We start from the raw sequence: 21,425 nt of genomic DNA, 5'->3' as shown, positions 1-21,425 counted from the left end.
TCACACCAAAGGCTCACTTGTAAGGATATCCTCTACCTTCCAATTTGCATGCACATTTATTTTACACTACCTTAGAATTAAAACAACTCAATGTCATAATAAAGGCAAGTGCACAGAATAAATAAATACTACTGAAACCATATTAACTCAGAAAAAAACATCAAAAAGGGAGAGAACAAAACGCAGTGAAATTAGGTTAAAAAACCCTTGCAGAATCTCTATGGGATTGTTTTTGTTGTTTTTTTCTTTTTTCTTTTTCAAAAAACCTCAAGCACACAGTCACACTGTAACCGACCTGGTTATATTTTACAAATGGAGTGACAATTCCAGACAACTTTAATGTTAGGTAGAACTCTGCACCCAAGAAAATTAATGGTAGCACTCTGATATTAACTAGAATAAAATCAGGCCATGTGAGTACCTTCTAGTTTTTCTATAATGAATAATATTACTGCATTCTGTTTTCTACTCACACTTCTGTGAGTTGACAGTATGCTTGCATGATTAAGATCTAAAGCTAGCAAATGTTTTAATTCAAATATTATTACAAACTAGAAAGAAGTCAGATAAAACCAGAGATTTTTTTATTGCACAAAATAAATTATATAGAAACAATGCAACAAAACAACTCGTATTGTAGGCTGCACAACAGATGTTACAACATGAATATATTTATTGCTTTGAGAAAGGAGCAATTCAGTGCTAGTAAGCAGATTAGTTATACTTCTTGCTCATCTAGATTTTTCATAAAATTAATCCAACTGGGCTAGAGGCATCTTGCAGCATACAGGTCAGGCCAAATTGTCATTTGTTATCAACCATTATAAAGGTGCTGTAAACCTTCTTGACATTAGCATGAAACATGCAATTTAACATCACCAGTACTGAGCCATATAGGTAGTTCACTATTAAAAATATCATTACATATCTGATACATTTATACACAAGTTTTAGAGGCCCATTCACAGGCTTTGCATGAGCTGTTGTTTCAAAATAAATCTTGCTTACAAATATTGATGCAGATTTGAACAGACTTCACTCTACATCAAGAGGCACAACGATGAAGTTTTGCCAAAAAAACCCAAGTACCAGCACTTCCCATCCCTAAATGGAAAACTGATCATTAGTGCTGACTCAGTTATAAGTCTCATTTTTTCTAGAGCCACACTCAGATTCGATATTAAAAAAAAACTCCTCATGTTCCTTTGGTAGAACTGGGTGAAATTTACAGTGTTTTTTAAAAGTACTTCAAAACACAACATATTTGGTTCTTCAAAAGATACAAGCCTGCAGTACTGGTATTGCACTCAGATCAAATGGATTTTAAACGGCTACTTTGTGGACCCTGAGATGTTGACCCTAATGAATTACTACAGAAATTAGTTCTTAACAAAAATTATAAAAATGGACAATGTTCATGTAATAAAACACATCAAATCCTGATCAACTGCAGATCTTTGCAAAGCATGGACATAAATGAGATAATGCCTTCATTATCTGAGTCAAATTCTTGCCCAGTTTGTCAAGGACCCAAATATTTACTCAGTTGAGTTCCTACCAATGAATTCTACTGCTAGTGTTCACACTCATTATTGCAAAACTTACTAATGAGAAGGTTAATATAATAAGAGTAAATTTAAATAATATTAGTCACCCATGAAAGGAAGTTAAGTGGGGAAGCAGGAAGCCTGGCTCATTTCAAGTCTCAGCTACAAGGATAATTATAGAATTCACTCCACTGAGGTCAAGCTGAAGAACTTAACTGAGCATCAGACCCATGAAGTAGATCCCTGTAGAATCCCACTGAAACAAGTAAAGAGACTTTGTACTGTACACTAATATGTACACAAGCAAATATGGTAACCACTCTTTACTATACTTTAATAACATTCTTTACTGTATTTTTTCTTCCCTGAAACTGTGGTAATGCATTATGATGAATCAAAATACAGTTGAAAGTGGGGTTTCAAATAGCTGCAAATTATTACAAGAATTGAATGATTCTGAATTTAAAAAATAGTATTAGCACAAATTCCCAGAATCTTTAGTGATGCACTGACGTTCCATGCATGTACCCAGTAGCAGTTTCCTTTGAAGGAAGGTAAATATTAAACTTGATTCATCTTGCATACTTTTTCATCCAGGGGACTGTAAATACTGTATGTAAAATTCTGTCATCTTATAAAAATGTTAGTAAGCATAGTAAGATTTAACTAAACATCCAGATATACCCTGAAATGTCCACTGAAACACATGCATCACAAAAAATGGTTAGCATTTTTTATACTTATTATGAAGTAGAAAAGTTATAAGGCAGGATGAAGCTAATATCAAAGATGAAAAACAGCACCACAAGCCTGTGTTTTGCAATTGCTTTCTGATTGGACAGAATATATTATCATAGATACAACTGATTAAGGTGAGAAATGCATTTAGCCCAGCTGTACTAACTATACAGCTTCACACAGAATAAACATTCCATAAATCAACAGAAATTGCATTTGAGCACAAAAAATAAAAAATATGTAAGTGATTCTCTAAGCAGCATTTTGTTTTCTTCTTTTTTTCCAAAACATTAACATAGATAGATATTGGACAGATTAAATATCTACAAGTGCTTTTGCTTTACAAAAATACATATATTCGTAAGAGTAGGATAGACTGTCATTAACAATGACCTGTGTTTTTTTCACTTCAATTTGAATGATTTATAAGCTAAATTTTACAACCACAAAAAGGTTTATTTGTAATAGGATGTTATCACTTTTGACAAAAAGCTTAAAACATTTTATATTTTAAAACAAATTAGCAACTTAAGATCACAATATGTTCTATGAGCTCCTAAGTACTGTGAGGGCTGCTTTATTAAAAACTGGTAACTACTGATCAAATGCAAGGAAGCATTAGAACATTATTACTGCTCACCATAGGCTCCTTTCTTTTAACTTGGATCACAGCTTATATAAGGACACTTAGGCCCCCACCCCCAAAAAATCCATTGAGAGTAATTCTATATCATCTATTCAGTAGCCTGGAACATCCAACAATTCAGGCTTTGCATTAATTAAAAAAAATTCAAAATACTTTCGTTTCAATAGTTAAGTCTGCAATAAGGGAAAAATGATGCATTGCTTCATGTTTGTGCTAAGAAGCTTCTATTTCAGAAAAAAATATGATCAGTAAGTATTTAGAAGGAAATCTTCCAGCCAGCTAAGTAATTATATCGACCTATTACTTTCCAGTTTAGTTAGCCACTATCCTGGAAAGGGAAATCAAGATAATTTGGATTTTTTTGTTTTATACTGCACAAGTAAAATAATCACTTCTTACTAATCAATGGTCTCACATCAAGGACAGCAATGCCATTTGCTAAAAAAATAGCTATAAAAATCTGTAAAACATACTTAATATTTTCTCATTATCCTCCAAATCTGTCCTTTCCACCCTCCAAAATATCACTGAACTACGACTAGAAACCCCAAAAGTAGCTTGGTGACTATTTTGTGCTTTGGAAGGTTTACAGGATTTACAGCACACAGTTTTTTGTTAGTTCACAGGCCAGGTATAGCAGACACATCAGTAAATGCAAGCCTTTGTGCTTTTCTTCAGGAACATGAGCGAGGACTCAGAGCTACTCTATGTCTGTTGACTAAACCTCAATGCTATTCCTGTTGTTTCTTTCCTTTTCTAATTTGTTTTGGAAACTGCTAGGTGTGCCTAACCCTTTAGCTTGGTGACACAGACAACTACCACTGGTTCAGTTCTGCTTGATTGACTCCAGGTACCTCTTGACCATTCAGACACTCTGGGAAAATGTCAATGTCATATTCCAAGTTCAATTCTGGGTGGTGTTACCTTTGGTATTAAATAGGTCCCTTAAAACTATTAGGCAATCAGATTATCCATAAAAATAGTTTATTTTAAAAAACCCCTAGTTTTTAAGAACAAACTAAGTATCTGAAAATGAAGACTAATTTTAAATGAATAAGTATGTGATATTTTTTCAGTAAAAATGGAGTATGTTTCATTTTACCACAACAAAATTCAGGACACAACAGAAACAATATCTACTATACTCAATATAATACAAAACTGAATTTTAAGAGTAGAATACCAATATAAAATATGTGCCTTGCACTTTGACAATAACCATCTTCATTACAAATTCATTTGTAATAAAACCCTCAGTATGTCAACTAGCAGCAAAACCATATTATGTATATTGTAGAGTAACCTTCTCTCAACTCTTTGCTTTACCCTGTCAGGAGGAAAAAGGAAAATGCACAGTAACTAGTTCTGTTCACCTCATCCTGTCAACTGTCAGCCATGTCAGAAGCATGTCCTAAAAATACACATAAAAGTTACTTCAAAGAAAATGACCTAACGGTTCAGAAAAGCAAGCAAAGTCAAACCAATACCTATCTTTGGTTAAAATTAATTTAACATCAAAAACTACCACTTACAGACATCTTTCATTCCAGAATTTCTCCTCCATCCTGATCTTAGAGAACTTTGTCTCCTTCTACAAATACAAAAGATAGCCTCAACTTTTCTACCCATGTACAAAGCTCCTCTGCTTCACTGCCACACTCCAGGACCACAGAGACCTAAATTGCTTACTAGAGAATGAAACAACATCCTTACTCAGCTGTAGGGGAAAGCTACCCAAATGCAAAATATTTATGGCACATACCTTGGATGGAAGAATCTGTTGGGAATTAATAATTAATTAATTTCCTATTCTGGAACTTAAGGTTTTAATCTGACCTACAGACAGTGTAGACAGAAGGTAGATAAGAAGATCAATACGTAGATTGCTTTATGAAGAAAAATATTTAAACATTTCAAGATCATCTTTTGAAGGACATTCCTGCAAGTGATGTTTCAGCTGAGGTCTGAAGGTCAGACAACAACCCCTATGTGACAAAATTAGAGGTAAATGTGCAGTTGGAAGTTTCCACATTTCCTTCAGGTGAATCAATCCCCTCTTGTCTTGGAACACACTCCAGTAGGCTACAATCGCTCCTCAAAGAGGTGTTTTTGGCTGAAACCTGTATAGAAGCATGACCTTGCTCAAACTGACTATAAAGAACTGAAACTGCAGAGCTGTCAAAACTTTGCTGAAATCCATGAGAGTTGCCTGATAAAGGAAACCTGTGAGCAGACACCTCATGAGCAATTTCACCTTTACAAATCCTTCATGTTTTGACTTTTGGGTAGGAAATGGGTAGGACAATGGCCAAAAGATGTGTAAGAACATCTAATTAATTACTGGAGAGAAGATGCCTACTTAGACATTTTAACTGAAAAAAATAATAAGTCAACAAAGCATGAAGTAACATGACAGGAGGATATGCAGCATGACAGATAGTAGGGAGCAAAGAGATGCCTTCAATCTGCCAGATTAAGTGAAGAAACTGGACCAAACTCTTGGAAAAGGATGTAAGTCTTAATTGCCTTTGCACACTTCCAGGACAAAACTGAGTTTGATCAATGAATGTTATTAACCAGCATTTTATGTAGCCCCTCTTTAAACAAGGCTCAATCTATTTATTTTGAGACTTAAGACTGGTTTGGAACAGCTACTGTTCTCTAGTATTTCTACCAGACACAGGATCTGGCCAAGCTGGATGCTATGCCTTTTTCTGCAAGTCCACTAAAGAATGATTTTTTTCTGGGGAGTGAATAAATACCTTTTGTCTTCAGTTATATGAAAATGTAAAAAAACAACAAACAATACAACTCAGTAATTATTCAATTAAAGGATTACGCTATGGCCTATTTTTTTTTTAAACAGCAGAGAAGAAAAATTTGTTTACTTCTCTCACTAAGTCATGTACACCAGTTATTCATGGGAGGGATGAGATGGAACTCTGGACCACTATTTTGTCTGCAGTAAGAGGCTAGCTTATATCTGAATGGAATGGGATGGTATCAATCTCTTTTCTCTTGCAGATACACTAGAACTGTTTGTGAAAAGAGCAGAGAAGTCAAGTCAAGCTCCTGAAACCTATGGAGAAAAAAAGACCAATATCCAGAAGTAAAGGGTTCCTCATGCAGAAAATTTAGTATTTTCAACATAAAAGTACTTATTTTAATATAATTTCTACTGAGATAGGCTGGTTTTAATTTAAACTGTCTAAAAGAACACATTTCTTTTTATCATTTTTTCCCATGAAAGCTTCTCATTCCAGTATGCTTATGATATATTCTTGCTGAAAATATTAAGACCACAGATAAAATTCAGAAGCAAATATCCTGTCAAATGGAAATAATGGGCTTAAAAGGTATTCTATATTAGTAATCAGGCACTTCACTTTGTGTAACATTTTCAGTAAAGTCAAGATAATACTTGTGTAATTTTTTTTTGCATAACTGCAAGCTAGCTGAATATGCACAATATACTTTTTGCACTGCAGACTCCTAGGACCCAAATCCCCCAAAATGAACAATACCAACTATAGTGATGAGTCACTTCAGTTATTGTGGCAATCTTTTTTGGTATTTCATTTAAAAAATTCCTTCACAGGACTAGGCCCTTAGCTACCAAGAGCGTAGTAATGCATAATGGAAAATACATTTCTTGATTAATCATCTAATTCCATATTGTTTGAGATATTACAGGATCTTGTTTCTAAATTCTAGCTTACAGCTTGTTACTAGCTAAAAGAAGCAACCAGCTATGCCTAACAAAAAGTCGTTTATGATTTTCACTAATGAGGTTTTCACTTCTAGGGAAAAAAATTCAAGCAGCACCAAATGTGCTAAATAAGGGACAGCAAGGTTAGGTAGTAGCGCAGATTTTTTTTAGGTCCCTCTGCAGTTAGATACTGCTAATATGGAAAAGTCATAGAAACACAGTGGCAGCATCATTTATTTTGTATTCCTATGTTTTTACAAGGATGCAGTGGTGACACCTTGTCATGGAAATGCTCAGAAAGTGTGACTTTATCCAGGCATCAGTTCTAGCACGGCATATGGTGCAGTCTGAAGGGAATGCCTAGGCACTCATTTCACTTCACCCCATCTTTGGCACACAGGAATCTGCACACACATTCTTATATTCCTATGGTGCTCAGATACTCTTAATTGGCACAAATTAATTAAATCTGCATATCTGTAGAGACATGGCACATATGTACTATATGACTGAAAATTTCCTGTAAAGAAGGCAGTGCCTGTGTTGCACAAGCTGCCCAGTTAAGAAATGTATTTCACTGGCACTTTACTTTTACAAAAACGATTCAACTGTAGCAGCACTCAGGCACCATGCCATCAAATCAGAAATGCAGAAAGTGTAGGTGGTTAGTTCATATGCATTTAATGCTGCCATTGGCAGCTGGGAACGTCAGTTCAGATCTGTCAGTATTTTCCATGCTTAAAATGAAGATTTGCCTTGTGTAATCTAGCTTTAACTTGCATCAAGAAAATACCAGGAATCAAAACCAATGTCCACCTCTGATTGAGAAAATCCATGAATTATGAATACAGGAAGTTATCAAACAGTCAAAGAAAGCTTCAATTAGTTGCCATTCCAAAGCCAAGGCAAAATAGTGCTATTCCAAGGGTCCTGTTAGATGGATGGATTAAAACTTGTACGTTCCTGTCTTTTTAAAACTAGTCTGTTCAAATTTTTTCAAAACAGCAAACACAACTGTCGAGAAAAAAATTGTGCTGTGAACCAAGCAGAAATTATGCTTAAGCATCATAGCATTAGTTTTGTGATAAACTGAAACAGGTGTTTTATGTCAAGCAAATTTACAGTGAAAATTCTGGTACAAAAACACATGAAATATATAAAAATTGTAAGGTGTAATTGGTATGTGCATGTAAATATTTACAAATAGTATCCTATTTCTACTGTACAAAACAACTGTATATACTAAAGAGAATAATGATTTTCAATCAGAAAGCAGGATCTGCTCTTCCAAGCTGCTCCATGAGGTGGACTTCTATATACAAGAAGAATCTATTTTTCCCTAGAGACTCTGCAGAGAAGGACCCTCCCTATAAGGAGCATTTTTTTTTTTTTGTCAAGTAGCACATCACAGACTGGATGGGCAAAAGGATGTCTGCTCCCTGCAGCCAGCATGTCCCCCCTGCCTGTTCCTGGGCAGTGCCTGTGCTGGCCAGCACAATGCAGAAGGGGCAGTGGTTTCTTCCTAGATGCTTTCCTTCTCCAGTTCCACTGGCATCTGCACAATATGTGCAACCTTGACCTGTAGCAGCAGAGTTCCTCAACAGACTGCTATTGACAGCATCTTGATTTCTGCATGTCATATGGGCTTTGGCGTGCAGTGGTAGGATTCAACCCAACTCCATGTGATTCCTCGAGTCACCAATGTTAGAATGCCCAACAACATTAAAGGGGCCAGACTTAATCCACAACATGCTTATTCTCCTACAGAACATACTTCTGTACATGAACATAAACTTACAAAGGAATTCCAGCCTTACATCTATCTTTTGTATTTGACCCCAAGAAAGAATTTTCATTTTGTCTATCTAAGAATGATCAGTTCACTCTACAGTAGCTTGTGAAAAATTGATTTGGTTCCTTTTTGCTGTATGCAAAAGGCATAAAGAAAGTAAATAGCTGTCTACAACACTAGCAGGCATGTACTAAGTAGAAATTACATAACATGACTGAACTCTAAGTATCTCCAGAGAATCTGATCAGAAAAACTCAACTGACTTTTAAGCAAAGACAATGGAAGACAGAAAATATACACAATGCTATGCTCCCTGCAACATTACCAAAAACCCAAGGAACATCCCATACTAGAACCATTATGCTTGTAATACCTAAGGCAACAATCACTTTTTATCCAGCACTACCAGGTCTTAGGAAAAAAAAGATGACCTGAACAAATATTTTGGTCAGACTGCTAATCTTCAGTATTGCATTACGTCTAATTTTATGGAAATAGTTTTATGACGTGACTTTAACTAGTGAAAATTTCTGTAATGAATTCTAAACTCCAGATAGTCACAAGAGATACAGCATGTAATTAAAGCTATATATATCTTTTTGTCTTAGTATACTATAGACCTCTATTCAGCCTTAAAAAGGAATGTTTATTATGAAAAGTAATAATTATGAAAAATTTTGCCTTGGTCATAATTTTGTAGCAGAATTTAGTCGTTCCATAGACATTTGTATTATTTTACCTTCATTTAATGGAAGCTTTATTAGAAGAAATGTAATCTGACCAGAAGCCATTTTTCCAAAAATAGCTAGCATCCCAAATTCTAAACTTCAGGGAAACCATCAGAAAGTGCAATCACAAAGGCTACAATGCTTTCAAGCAATATTAGCAATTTTAAGATTTAAAATTAATATTTTGAATTATCATGTTCTACATCTCTTGTTCAGTGTAATTAATCTTCATTCACTGCAAAAGGACTGTTGCACACTCATGAGTGAGCTATACCTGGACCCATGAGAACCTTATCAAGGAAAAGGTAGTGGCCTAATCACCACTTTTCTAAATATATTTTCTATACAAAATATTGTCAAGGTATAATCCTTAGTTATTTTTTACAGTACTCTATGATTTAAACAACAATATTCAATAAAATAGCAAGTGTGTGAAACTGCAACACCACATGAATGAGCACTCTGCCATTTTGCTAGTGTAATCAATATTAGGACCAGAAAAATTTTCTAACACGCAAGCAAAAATATTCCATAGGTTTTGAGTCTTGACTGTACACTTCATGATTTTGGCTATGATTTGCAGCACACTCTTAAGGTACACAAATATCTTATGCACATTTCAGTAGCAGAATGGCACTTGGCTTGCCCTAATAGAAACAACAGAGATGCAACTGACAATTTTAAGAAAGACAATGTCCTTATTTGCATGCTGAAATTCTGGCTGTGTCCCCCCAATCCAGGCACATCCATTCATTGTGCAATCTGTCGATGGGTAAACAAATAGTGCAGGATTCATCTCAGTGGGATCTGGCCCTTTGGTCTAACCGAAGTCAATTCTAGGTCGATATTGAAGTACCATAGGGTAAGACTGAAAACAAGCAAGGGAAAAACAACAACAAAAACAGACAAGAAAGCATGAAGACATGATTCATAAACAATACAAAGAAAATGCAATTAAAGACTACCTTAAGAATAGCCAGACCTTATCTCTTAAGACAGATGTATATGACAATTTACATGAAATAATTCCATACATTTCAACAGTTAAATTCACCCCTGTACTTCAAATCTATTAACTATTTGTCACTGATATACAGTTTCTGATCTGCTTTTATATATTTCCATATTTATGTCTTATTACATTTATAGTTGTGAGTGCTCAAACAAACCTTATTTCTGAGTTGCTGTGTTTGATAGAAAGAAATCTTGACATTTTATACTTTCTAAACCAAAATATATTTACTGGCAATGTACTTGGAAATTTATATACAGGGGTTCCACAGGTAAACTATAAAAAAAAGTCAAATTGTTGTCAGCTAGTTTTCTGAGAGATGACCTTCTCCCCAAATCCAAACTCCTTAATCTCAAATCTAGTGATAAGTTTTTATTGATTCCAACTGAAAAAAACCAACCAACCAAAAAAAGGAAATCAGCTTCTTGGATCCCTAAATTGGACAGAACTTGTGGAATAGAAGACAAGAGTGGATGGGTTTCCCAAAAGGGCTGTAGAATATCTGGGCACTTGTTGCTTCAACTGTTATATTTTACTCAACATCTTATTTTTCAGTTTTTCAGCATTTCATTTGTCTCAAGTTTTCCTCTGAACTTCATTAGCATACTGAATATTTTCTATGGCATAAAAAGCCTGGCAAATCTCATTGTCTCAGTAGCTGTATGGCCTTAAATGCCTCTCTGCCATACAACAGAGAAACAAAGCTAAGATAAGTTTTTTTTTTTAAATTCCAAATTTGGAAATACAAAGAATTATTACAGAAGCTATCATTAAAACCAGAAACATTTTGCTTCATCCTTCAAATGCAAGAGAGATTAAGAAAAAAAAGATATAGCTCCAGACACCTACAGAGTTAATAAACTTTCCATGCCATGATAGTGAAATATCACCAGAAATAAATGTGATCACACTTGCAGGGGATTTACAAACTGGAGTTCAGAGAAACCACAAGGTAAACCCAGAGGTATTAACAGTATCAGGAGTATTTAGGAGAGAAGACAGGAAGCACAATGTGCAGTCTGCATGTGCAATTAACAAATATGTATGTGTGGTATCATAAATTACTTGGTCTCTGATTATAATGAATTTTTCTTTGCACAGGACATGACTACCATTTCATTTAAATGCTGTTTCACATTTTGACTTTGAGTATATAAATTGTCTGTAAAAGTGTGCAGATCTAATTGGAAGTGCACACAGGCAGAGACAGAGCAATCACCACACTAAAATTGCCAAGTAAACCAGTGAGGTTCAGTGTTTTAGCAAACAAAATCACAAAACTGTACAAATCAAATGCTCTATGTTGGGACAATTCTAATTATTGAAGGAGGCATGAGTGCAGTAGTTCACTTCCATCACTAGTGGGGAGTGATCCTCTACCACTAGCTCCAATTTTTTAGTCAAGACTAAAATAGTATTCCAAAGTTGCAAAGTAACTTTTAGAACTCAGTTCAAACCAAAATTGTCAATGAAGAAACTGAAATACTGTTTCAAATAGTGTTGGGAACCAGACTGGTCATTGAAACTTAAAAATCAGCTTCAGTTTGCAGTTTCTGGAGGTTTTGCTTCTAGAGATAATTTGATTTCTAATTTTAAAAATGTGAAAGGAATAGAGTTTAGAAAAATCTAACATTTTTTTACTCCATCAAAAAGGATATATGAATTCCCATAAACCAGGGTAGTCTCTTAATTCACACTCTTCATTTTTGATCCCTTGCCAGTGACTGCCCAATGCTGGTTAGTTTGAGGAACGAGATAGTAAGAGGTAGATAATCCTTTGAGGTCGATATGGATATCAACCTATATAGAATGATACCTCTTAGAAAAATCACAAAAAAAAAACTGGCCCAAGGCAAAGTAAGACAAACTCCTAAATCCTTTGAATAAAGTTTGTGCTGCAGGAATGAAAGTGCTCAGACCTCGCTCACAGAGTTTTAGCACTTTATAGTGAGGAATTTTAAAAGCTCCACAAGCTGAATCACAATGGAGGTGCTGATGGGACCTTAATGACTGTAATATGTACAGTCGTGAGTGCCTCTTACCTGATAGAAAGTGCCATCCTGTGAGCAGACTTGCGAAGATGAGCAGTTCTGACACCGAAACTGCGAAGGAGATGATTTTCTGATCAGATAAGAGGCATCCACAGCTGGACATACACATTTACCATTTATTGATTTAAAAAAAAAATTAAATGTTAAGGCTACAATCAATTTACTTATTTAAAACCAGGAAAGACTTGTTTAATGAATAAATGGATATTTTTCCCTTTTCTTGTCTAGCTCATGTAAGGTTCACAGCTATGCAGTAAAAGCTCCTGGTCAATAGTACCAGAGATGAAGATAATGGATTCACTTGATCTTTGTTCAGAAGAAGAGATAGTTAATTAACTACCATTGCAACTTCAACGAGGAAAACAAAATCATAGAAGCCTAGATATTACTGGATTTATTACCAGCAAAATGAAATTTTTAGAGGTTTTAATCATCTTTGACTTCAGGGGAGTTATTTAAAACTACATGAAAGAGAAGATGAACACATACCTGGCTATGCTGTGTGTATATAAATACATTTACAATCTTAACCAGGAGTTGTGAACTCTTGCATTCACTAAATGTCAAGAACTATAGTTCTGATATTTTTGAAAAAATTTAGTGCAAATTTTTTTCATCAAGATCATAGTTTACAGTTGCCTCCAATTTCATGCAGCTGCCAAAAGTCAATTTGTAGGCAAGGGCTGCAGGATGAAATCTCATGAAAAAACTCCACTATCACTGAAATTGTTGCCTCAACATTTCCTAATAGGACACTCAATGCTAAGAAAAATACAAGATGGCAAACCAAACAGACATCCACTGGTTTCAAGGTAGTGTTGGAAAAATGCTAGTTAAATCTCCCTTGGGGGTTTCAGCAATCACTAGATTTCAGTGCAATATAACTTTCAAATTTATCGATACTTGCCTATATACATTGACCTCCCTAATTCCGTTCAAAATCTATTCTTCCCCCTCCAACTTCAGATTAAGGTAAAACTTTAGGAAACTTGTGAATTTTTAACTCTATAGTGTGTTAATTCTGTGTTAATCTGTCTTCTCTGCCCATGCCCCAGCACTTTTTATTCTAAGCACTAGGAAGCTTAAAACAAAAAAAAAGTAATAGAAGAAATTTAGAATTTTCTTCAGATCAGTATATTAAGGTATGTTAAATGCTTAACCTTAGCTTCACTCCAGTTTAGCTTCCAAAGTAATGATAGACAAACTTGCATGTACTACAAAGCAATAAAGAGTGAAGACCAATCAACAAGCACACATAAACAAATGCATAAAAGAAAGAGAAGAAAAGGGGATATGACTTCTAATTAAAAAAAAAAAAAAATATATATATACAAAGCAATACTAAACCAAACTGAATATCATTCCTGAAAAAAAAAGTCTTAAAAAAAGTTAAATACTGCAATTCTAAAAGATACGCTTGCAGCAAGGAAAACCCATCTGGCTGTTATCTGGATGTTACTGTTATACAGCATATCCAAAAAGAATAGATGTAGTATTAACAGAAACAGTAATAAAACAATTATATTTCACTAGTAATTTTTCAGTGCCACTTTCAGTTTATTGACTGAATAAAACAGGTTCTTACTGAAGAACTGTTGGATGCAGACTCCCCAACTATTGTAACTCAAAAGGTCACCAAAAGCAAATTTGCTGAAAAAGAACAAGGGCTTTGGTTTTAAGTTACTTGACTTAAAACTGTGAGCAGAACTTGCATGTACACATCATACATCCACTATTTTGAAGTCTCAGAATCTACACAATATATGTGCTGAAGGGTTTCACCCATAGGGTTTTACATAAGAAATTCAGAAAACATGCAGAAGGCATTTTTAAATAGGGGGTTTTATGAAGGGTCATAGATTCTATTCAGGCCTAAGGTGTGAAAGGATGTATAGTCTCTATAATAAGTATACCAAAACATCATTTATCAATAATGTAACAGCATTTACGTTTTCGCCTCTTAGTCTCCATCTTGTCATATAGATGAATTCCATAGTATGATCCTTCCCCATGATTTCTCCGTTGCATAGTACATCCAGCTTAAAATATAACAGAACAAACAGTAAGACAAAGGGATGCAGAATTTTAATGTCTAAATGAACTGCTAAGTGAATCTCCAGAGGTAATCCCTCCACTCCTATTATTATACAACAATTCTATCAGACATGTATATCAAATCTGGATGAATACAGCATGCTGAAAGTATGCTATTTTGTACACTGGCATTCAGCTGATGTTTTTTCACTTTTGTCTTTTTATTTGAAGTGTGGACAGAAGGAAGTCTGCTACCAAGGTATGAAATCACCAGTAGACAATCATTCCCTATATTTAGCTACACTACACAGCATCTATTTGAAGAGAAAGTCTTGTGCTGTATTTTGAAGGCCACCTTGTTAAGCCTTTCAAACCCAAAGATATAAACCAAGTACAGTAGTTTTCATTTAAAAAATGGATTGTAAAGAAACTTTTAAAAATTAGTTTAAAAATAACTATAAATCACAAGAAAAATGCACTTCAAAGTATACAGACATTTCTTAACTGAAAGCAAAGACAGTGAAAAACAATGATCTCAGGGAAAAATGTCTACTTTAAACTGTATTATAGCATATCACTGCTGCTTGCCACTGCAAATATTTGACAGTATTTTCATTATTAGAGCTGTAATGATTTCTGGGTTTTAGACAGATAAAAAAAGTCAAAATTTTGAAGTAAGCAGATTCTTTGTAACACAAACCATTAAGGTATCAGACAGATTAAAAACCAACTGACACCAAATAGGTTGGTCAGCATGTCATGACACCGTGACAAACTCCTGTGCACTGTTATAACCTGTGCACCAAACCTAACTCAGCCCTCCCCTGACCAAAGCTGAGAGGCTGCTGCTAGGGCTAAAGACAGCCTGCCCTGCATGGAGCCTTAGGCTCCTGTAGGAGAACAGGCTGAAGAAATAGTCTGTGCTTCAGTCTATATTCCTGGATCCCCGGAAAGAAGGAAAGCAGGTTCAAACATGATTAAATTTCATAGAAATGTATTATGTTGCAGGGAAAAAAAAATACAAACATCTTTCTTTCAAATGTACCTCATAGGAACTTGGAAGTTTTAATTTTAAGCTGAGAAACTTTTTGATAGTTCCCACGGTCACTCGAGTAGAACAGCGGATAAATTTCTTCATTAAGCCCTAAAGCAGCAGCAACAAATCAGAAAAAGCACGTTAGAAATTCTGGAAAATGTGAGCAATCTTTAGTGCAAGAACAGCTGTAACTGATAATTTTTTCAACCAGAATGCATTTTACTGCATCCTCTTCTAATTCATAATGACACCATAGGTTTGTTTTTGTTCACTTGATTTCAAAATTTAAAAGATAACGAACAAGTTAATTTGACCCATCTCTGTCTCTAAAAAATACAGAAGGGAGGAAAGGAAAAATCCAAAACCCAGTTATCACCAAACCCATCAAAACCCCCAGAAGAACTTAAATAATCAATGTGTTTGTGTTAGTAACACTGGGGGTCAAATAAATGTTGCATTTCTTAGAAGTGTTAAGAATCTCCAAAGTTATACGTGTAACATAACACACAGAAAATACAAGTAGTTTTATTAGAAAAGTTATTAAATATATTTTCCCTTTTATTCTTCTATTTGTAATTTAATAAAACATTATTAAAATCTAGAGTGATTTCTAAAGACTTTCTTCTAGATTCAGTATTTTAGGTAATCCTCTTCGGGAATAGAAACCAAATATCCCTAATCCTTAAACCAGCAATTGGTAAGTATTATTCCACACATTTTGCAGACTGAAGCGATCTCCTCAAGGCCACAGACAACACATCAGGATCAGAATCAGGTTTACAGCTCAGAAGATCTGAATCCCAGTCATTCAGGGCAACACACATTTGATAAGCAGGTTCATTCTAGCATGTTAAGACAGTAATTCTGAAGGTATGAGGCAGCTCACCTACAGCTAACTTTATCAATACCTCTGTGGTGTGCTGTAGTCCACTATGTAATGCAGTTATATACCATAAAAGCTATAGACTACAAAACTATAATCTACACACAAACAAAACTTCCACTGCCACAGGTGGCTTTCTGTATAGAACTGTATTTTTCACAACATTCCAAAGATGCACTGAAATGTCTCAAAGGAAAGGACTAAATAAGCATGGAAGTGGGAACAGGTCACTACATTCAGGTCCATTTTTAATGGTTATAAAATGATTTTGTTCCTGTAAGAAACTACTGTGTCATCAATAACTTAGGCACAGCCTGTTTGCTACTCACTTTGACGACATTATCTCCTGACTGCCCATTGTTGCGTAAACAGTCGAGGCAGATTGCAATCTGTGGGTCACTCCTGTGATAGTCTTTATCTTCTTCATTTTCATCACACTCCTCGTCTACTTTGGGTTTATCAGCTTTTGGACTTTCATCTGTAAAATATGAAGATCATATTATTTAAGTATAAAGTAATTAAAAAATCACATATTTAAGGAAATAAGGCATCTTTATAAGCAATACTTTTTCTTCACATTAACTTTACACAATTTTAATTCAGTGTATTCTTAAACTGAACAACTTAAGATTTCTGGAAACAAAGTTTTACTACTGAAATTTTAATGCAATATGCAAACAACAGATTTCTATGAACAGAAAATAATTAGTTGATGGACTATACTGGGTATGGCTGTCTACTTCTGACACGTCTAATAATTAAACCCCTGCAACTGTGCATGCATCACGATCACTCAGATATGCAAACCTACCATACAGTGTGACATTTCAGTGACAAAAATAATGTTTTAAAATAAATAATAGAATGACTAATCCCAACACTTATATATTAAAGTAACGTGGCTAATCAATTCATAATATCTGTTACAATAATCCAGTGAAGAAAAGTTCCTGTAATGTAATCACAAGGTAAGCGAAACCTTAGATTTTTACCAAATCTAAATAGGTCACTGTAAGAACTCCAGATGTTTCTCTCCAGAAGGATTTTACAACTAAATAGCCATATATTTACTTACTCCCTTTTAAAAAGAAAAAGTGTGAGAAAAGAGGAAAGGTCTGTGTATTTTTAGCAGAGTTTATACAAACTACATAATCACATACAAAATGTTATCCCCTTTCACTCTGCTGTTAACATGTTCTATTAGCTCCTGGTTTAAAATTATATCTCTTTGGAAAAGTAGAATCTTGTGTAGTTTAGAAAGATTTAGCAAAGTTGAGCATTCACATGCTAAGACTAGCAAGACATCTAGATAAGGCTGCAATGTATGTAAATAATGACCATAAAATGGAGTTTTACAAATTTAGAATACAGTATACAATAATCTTATTGTATACATTTTTTTTTCTGTATCCCAAACTTATTTTGATTTAAAACAAAGGCTGCTCTCTATTGAAATAAAACATTGTCACAATTAACTTGAATAAGCTGCTTTCATGTTTTTTAAAAAAACTTTCAGATCAAATTCTGCTGCTTTCCTACACTTACCAGATTCTAAAGGAATTTAGAAGAGTTCAGATGAAAAAATGGAATGTAAATGTTAATAAACACCAAGCCATGACTAAGTTTCTTGACACAGTAATTAGTTGCCTTTGCTCAGTTTACATATTCAAGATGAGTTTTAAGCTATATTCATTACTTTTCTCTCTTGCATCTTTAAAGTTTTCAATAATTATGGAAGATTTGTTCCCAAGTCCCTATTAGCTATTGGCACATTTAGTTGAATGTGTATCATACGTACATTTTGTTCCTATCATCCTCCTATGAGCAGAATTTACACTATCAAACTACATTTTTTTTTTTCCTAAAAGTCCAGGAAGCAAACTCTTTCAACCAAGCAGGTGCAGTCCACCAGTCACAAGCATTTGTTCACTTCAGGCTGGAGAGTACCAATGAATATTTTTTCTCTGTACCATGGTATTTTATCATTCATCAATTCTTTCTGGTAACCACTCTCCTACAGGAGTCACCAATGCCAGAGATATGCTTTACTGTTTGGGGTTTTTCCTTCTGATATGTGAAAATTTTAAGACCTGGGATATTTTTAAAGCTCTTAGATCCTTAGGTTAGGAACTGTGCTGCAACCTGTGGCACAGCATATAAGTGACAGACTCTTAAATTACAGTGACAATCTGATTCCAAGGCATGGTAGTGACAACTGAAACAGTCTCTTCTAAATGAAATTATCCTCAGCAAATAATTTCTTCCCAGGGAAGATTCTAAATGCTTGTTTGTGGCAGAAAATACCTTAAGTGCTCAGAATTTGTATCAATGAGTTGTCATGACTTAAAAATACTTTGTAGAGACAAAGTTCCATAGCCCCAGGCTACAGTCTCTAATGGAGTTGGATACATCTGTAGCTACTCAAAAGGATAATTTCTGAGTTAGAGCCTTCCTCTCATTCACAAAAAACAATCCTAGCTTGCACTGCACTTACTAACTCATCTCCATTGGGTTTATCATTAAATTAGGAGAGGAAGGTAAGAACCACAAGAGTAAGTTGTTCAAAAGTAAGTCACATTCTACAAATTTGCAAATTCTCTGTTGATTCTTTCTATCTATATAGCAGAAGACCATTTTCTAAACAGTCAAGAAATGTCTGTATCTCACAAAAATATTTTCAAAGTATTTTTAAAACTGAACAGGTACACACTACATAGTGCACTGCAGCAAACTAATATAATTTCATTTAAATTGTTCTGCAGTTCCTAATTTATTTATATAATACAGAAAATAACATTGACCCTTACAATGTATGCCAAAATGCAAATCAACAAAACTTGTGAGAAAGAAAATTAAATTATACGAAGTTGAAAAGATGACATAAAGAAATGAATGCAGAAGAATATTATAAGATATTTACTTGAAAGTTACCCTTTACTGAAAATAGGTATTTTTTAACTTAGCAGAGTCTTTAAAAAGTTATTTAAAATCAAATCAAATAGCTATGGTATTAACTTGATACCAAATTAAAGGGGCACAAAACCAGCTGGATGTAGGCCTTGCTTAGCACCTCAATACTGAGTTTCAAAGTTCATGGGTCAACTACAGAAAAATGAAGTAAAACAAAGCAAAAAAAAAAAACCAACCAAAAAAAAACCAAAAACCCAACCCAACCAAAAAGAAACAAACACACAAAAAAGCATTGTGGAATCTATAGAAAATAATTATTTAGCATGTGTGGAAAACTGTTTCACTGCTTGTCATAACTAATTCTTGACAACCTCCTACTTAACAGATGGTCAAATTTGGTAAGAGAAAGTAATTTGTAAAAACTCTGTTAAAAAATTCTGTGTCTTGCTCTATTAAGAAAATTAAGAATTCAGCTGGACAATTGTAAGAGTGTTGCAAGTGAGAGCCTAGGGTAATGCAAATAAAAGTAAAACAGCTAGAGTTTGTTAACCAGCTGGTTGATAGACAAGCAGTAGTATGTGAAGGCTCATACATTTGCAAGATTTGCTACAAGTTTCTGTAGTATCTCTGAATTCAGGAAAAACAAAATGTACTTGTATCAGTGAAGAAACTGGTCTTAATAAGCAGTGTTACTTAACACAGAGATGAGAGAGGGGAAAAAATCATCACCTTGTCCATTTTCTTGAGGTTTGTTTTTCTTCCAAAATTCGATCTCTCGCTGCAGTTCCTCTAGTTAACATCAAAGAACAGTAATGTGAATTTTTAAATCAATACCAGGTATATAATTAGAAAAAGCCATATTCCCTCCACCAACCCAAACAGCTCCCAAACCAAATGAGAAACTTACGTTCTCGAAGTCCAGGCACCAACTTAAATATAATTTCCTCTAAGGTGTTATCCAGCCTTTCAGAGGGAAAAAATACATTTCACATTAAATGGATACCAGCATTTTAAGTATTTTTAGTGTTCAAATAAGAAAAGCTTTTGAATAATGAGTTGCACTTTTTTGTTAAATAATAAATCCTGTCAAAGCCAACTGATTTTAGCTTGAGAAACAACATACATTAAAGCTTATCTCAACCACCTCCTAAATAGATTTATCATAGAAATAACTAAGTAATTAATTTTTTAACATATAAAGCTAAGAATGAAACAAAAGCTAAAAACATTATACTCCAAAATTTTTATTTTTGAATCTGTATTACACACAAACAATAGTGTTACTAGAAGGAACAGAATGGAAAAGTAGCATCCAATTTTAAGGTCCAGCTCATGAGTACTAAGCATGAAAATTATAAACTCCATTATGATACTAAGTGTTGAAGCACTTTGGTAATAAGCCTGTTACAAAAAACTGAACAGACTATTCCCTATTTACCACACCACAGACAAAGCAGGCTTGGCAGGATAAAACACCACAGTGCATCCATGCTGCTCTGACTTGACAGTTCTCAGTACCCAGAACAGTTAATCTGAACTATTTAAATCTGCCATGTGTTGTACCCCAGAAGAGAGTACACAGCACAGGCATGTCCCCTGATACCCTGCTAATAGTGCCAAAACTAGTTATTACAGTTCCTTCCAGTGTACACACTGCAGTTACCCTTGTTGCTGAAGTTAAAATACTTTTCTTTCCTTTTCTCTGAATTTAACCAACTCGTCTATCCATTTAGTTTATCATCTGCTTTCTAGTTCTACTTCTCCTCCTAGTCTCTTATCCTTCCATTTCCTCTGGCTTTCATTCAGTTTCCTTTTCCTTCCTCTCCATGACAAAATAAAATACTAAATAATACAGGGAAATTAAGAATCTTGACATTCAGTGAGAATCTGGCATATTTTAAATTGCCTTGTTTTTTCATCTCAATAACAATATATTTCTTCACATACATAATTGCAAATACATGTGTGTACATGGTATTAATAATACACTATAGTTAACCACTATATGGTTTAAAAACCATAGCTGTTCTGTCATTTGTTCACCAACAGTTGCAAAGTAGGAGTAAGACTGAATGTTTTTATTGTTGAGGAATGCCTACAATCCATATAAATTGATAAAAATTATCTTAAAATAAATATATGAGTATTCAAGGCTCTCCTTACAGAATTTCTACTTGTACTTCAAAGTTTACAATTAGACCCATTACCCAACCATCAAGTTCTGAGACTAGATCCCTGGGGTACCCATCAGTAGATTCAGTCATACCACAGAAATATTCATGTTTCAGCTACAACCACAGTCCATTTTTAATTGCTTCTTCTTAAGGGGACAACAACTA

General features: G+C 34.4%; 1 protein-coding gene across 4 annotated transcripts in view; it reads right to left on the bottom strand.

Moving 5' to 3' along the window:
* Nucleotides 1-562: 562 nt before the first annotated feature.
* The window catches only part of PCGF5 (polycomb group ring finger 5), a 63,852-nt gene continuing 42,989 nt past the window's right edge, over nucleotides 563-21,425 (bottom strand). For 3 of the 4 annotated variants that reach the window (XM_012574608.5, XM_030276082.4, XM_030276081.4), the window contains 7 exons: nucleotides 19,994-20,049; nucleotides 19,816-19,875; nucleotides 16,506-16,654; nucleotides 15,303-15,401; nucleotides 14,173-14,262; nucleotides 12,215-12,274; nucleotides 563-10,028 (listed from right to left, as the gene is read on the bottom strand). In XM_012574608.5, the coding sequence (XP_012430062.1) occupies nucleotides 9,981-10,028; nucleotides 12,215-12,274; nucleotides 14,173-14,262; nucleotides 15,303-15,401; nucleotides 16,506-16,654; nucleotides 19,816-19,875; nucleotides 19,994-20,049 (562 nt within the window). In that variant the 3' untranslated portion in view covers nucleotides 563-9,980. The remainder of the gene's footprint in view (nucleotides 10,029-12,214; nucleotides 12,275-14,172; nucleotides 14,263-15,302; nucleotides 15,402-16,505; nucleotides 16,655-19,815; nucleotides 19,876-19,993; nucleotides 20,050-21,425) is intronic. The other variant, XM_072931107.1, reaches the window with a different exon arrangement.

This window comes from Taeniopygia guttata, chromosome 6 (genome assembly GCF_048771995.1).
Source record: "Taeniopygia guttata chromosome 6, bTaeGut7.mat, whole genome shotgun sequence".
NCBI classification, from domain to species: domain Eukaryota; kingdom Metazoa; phylum Chordata; class Aves; order Passeriformes; family Estrildidae; genus Taeniopygia; species Taeniopygia guttata.
The sequence above is the reverse complement of the archived record's forward strand: the minus strand, read 5'-3'. Positions and strand labels throughout refer to the sequence as shown.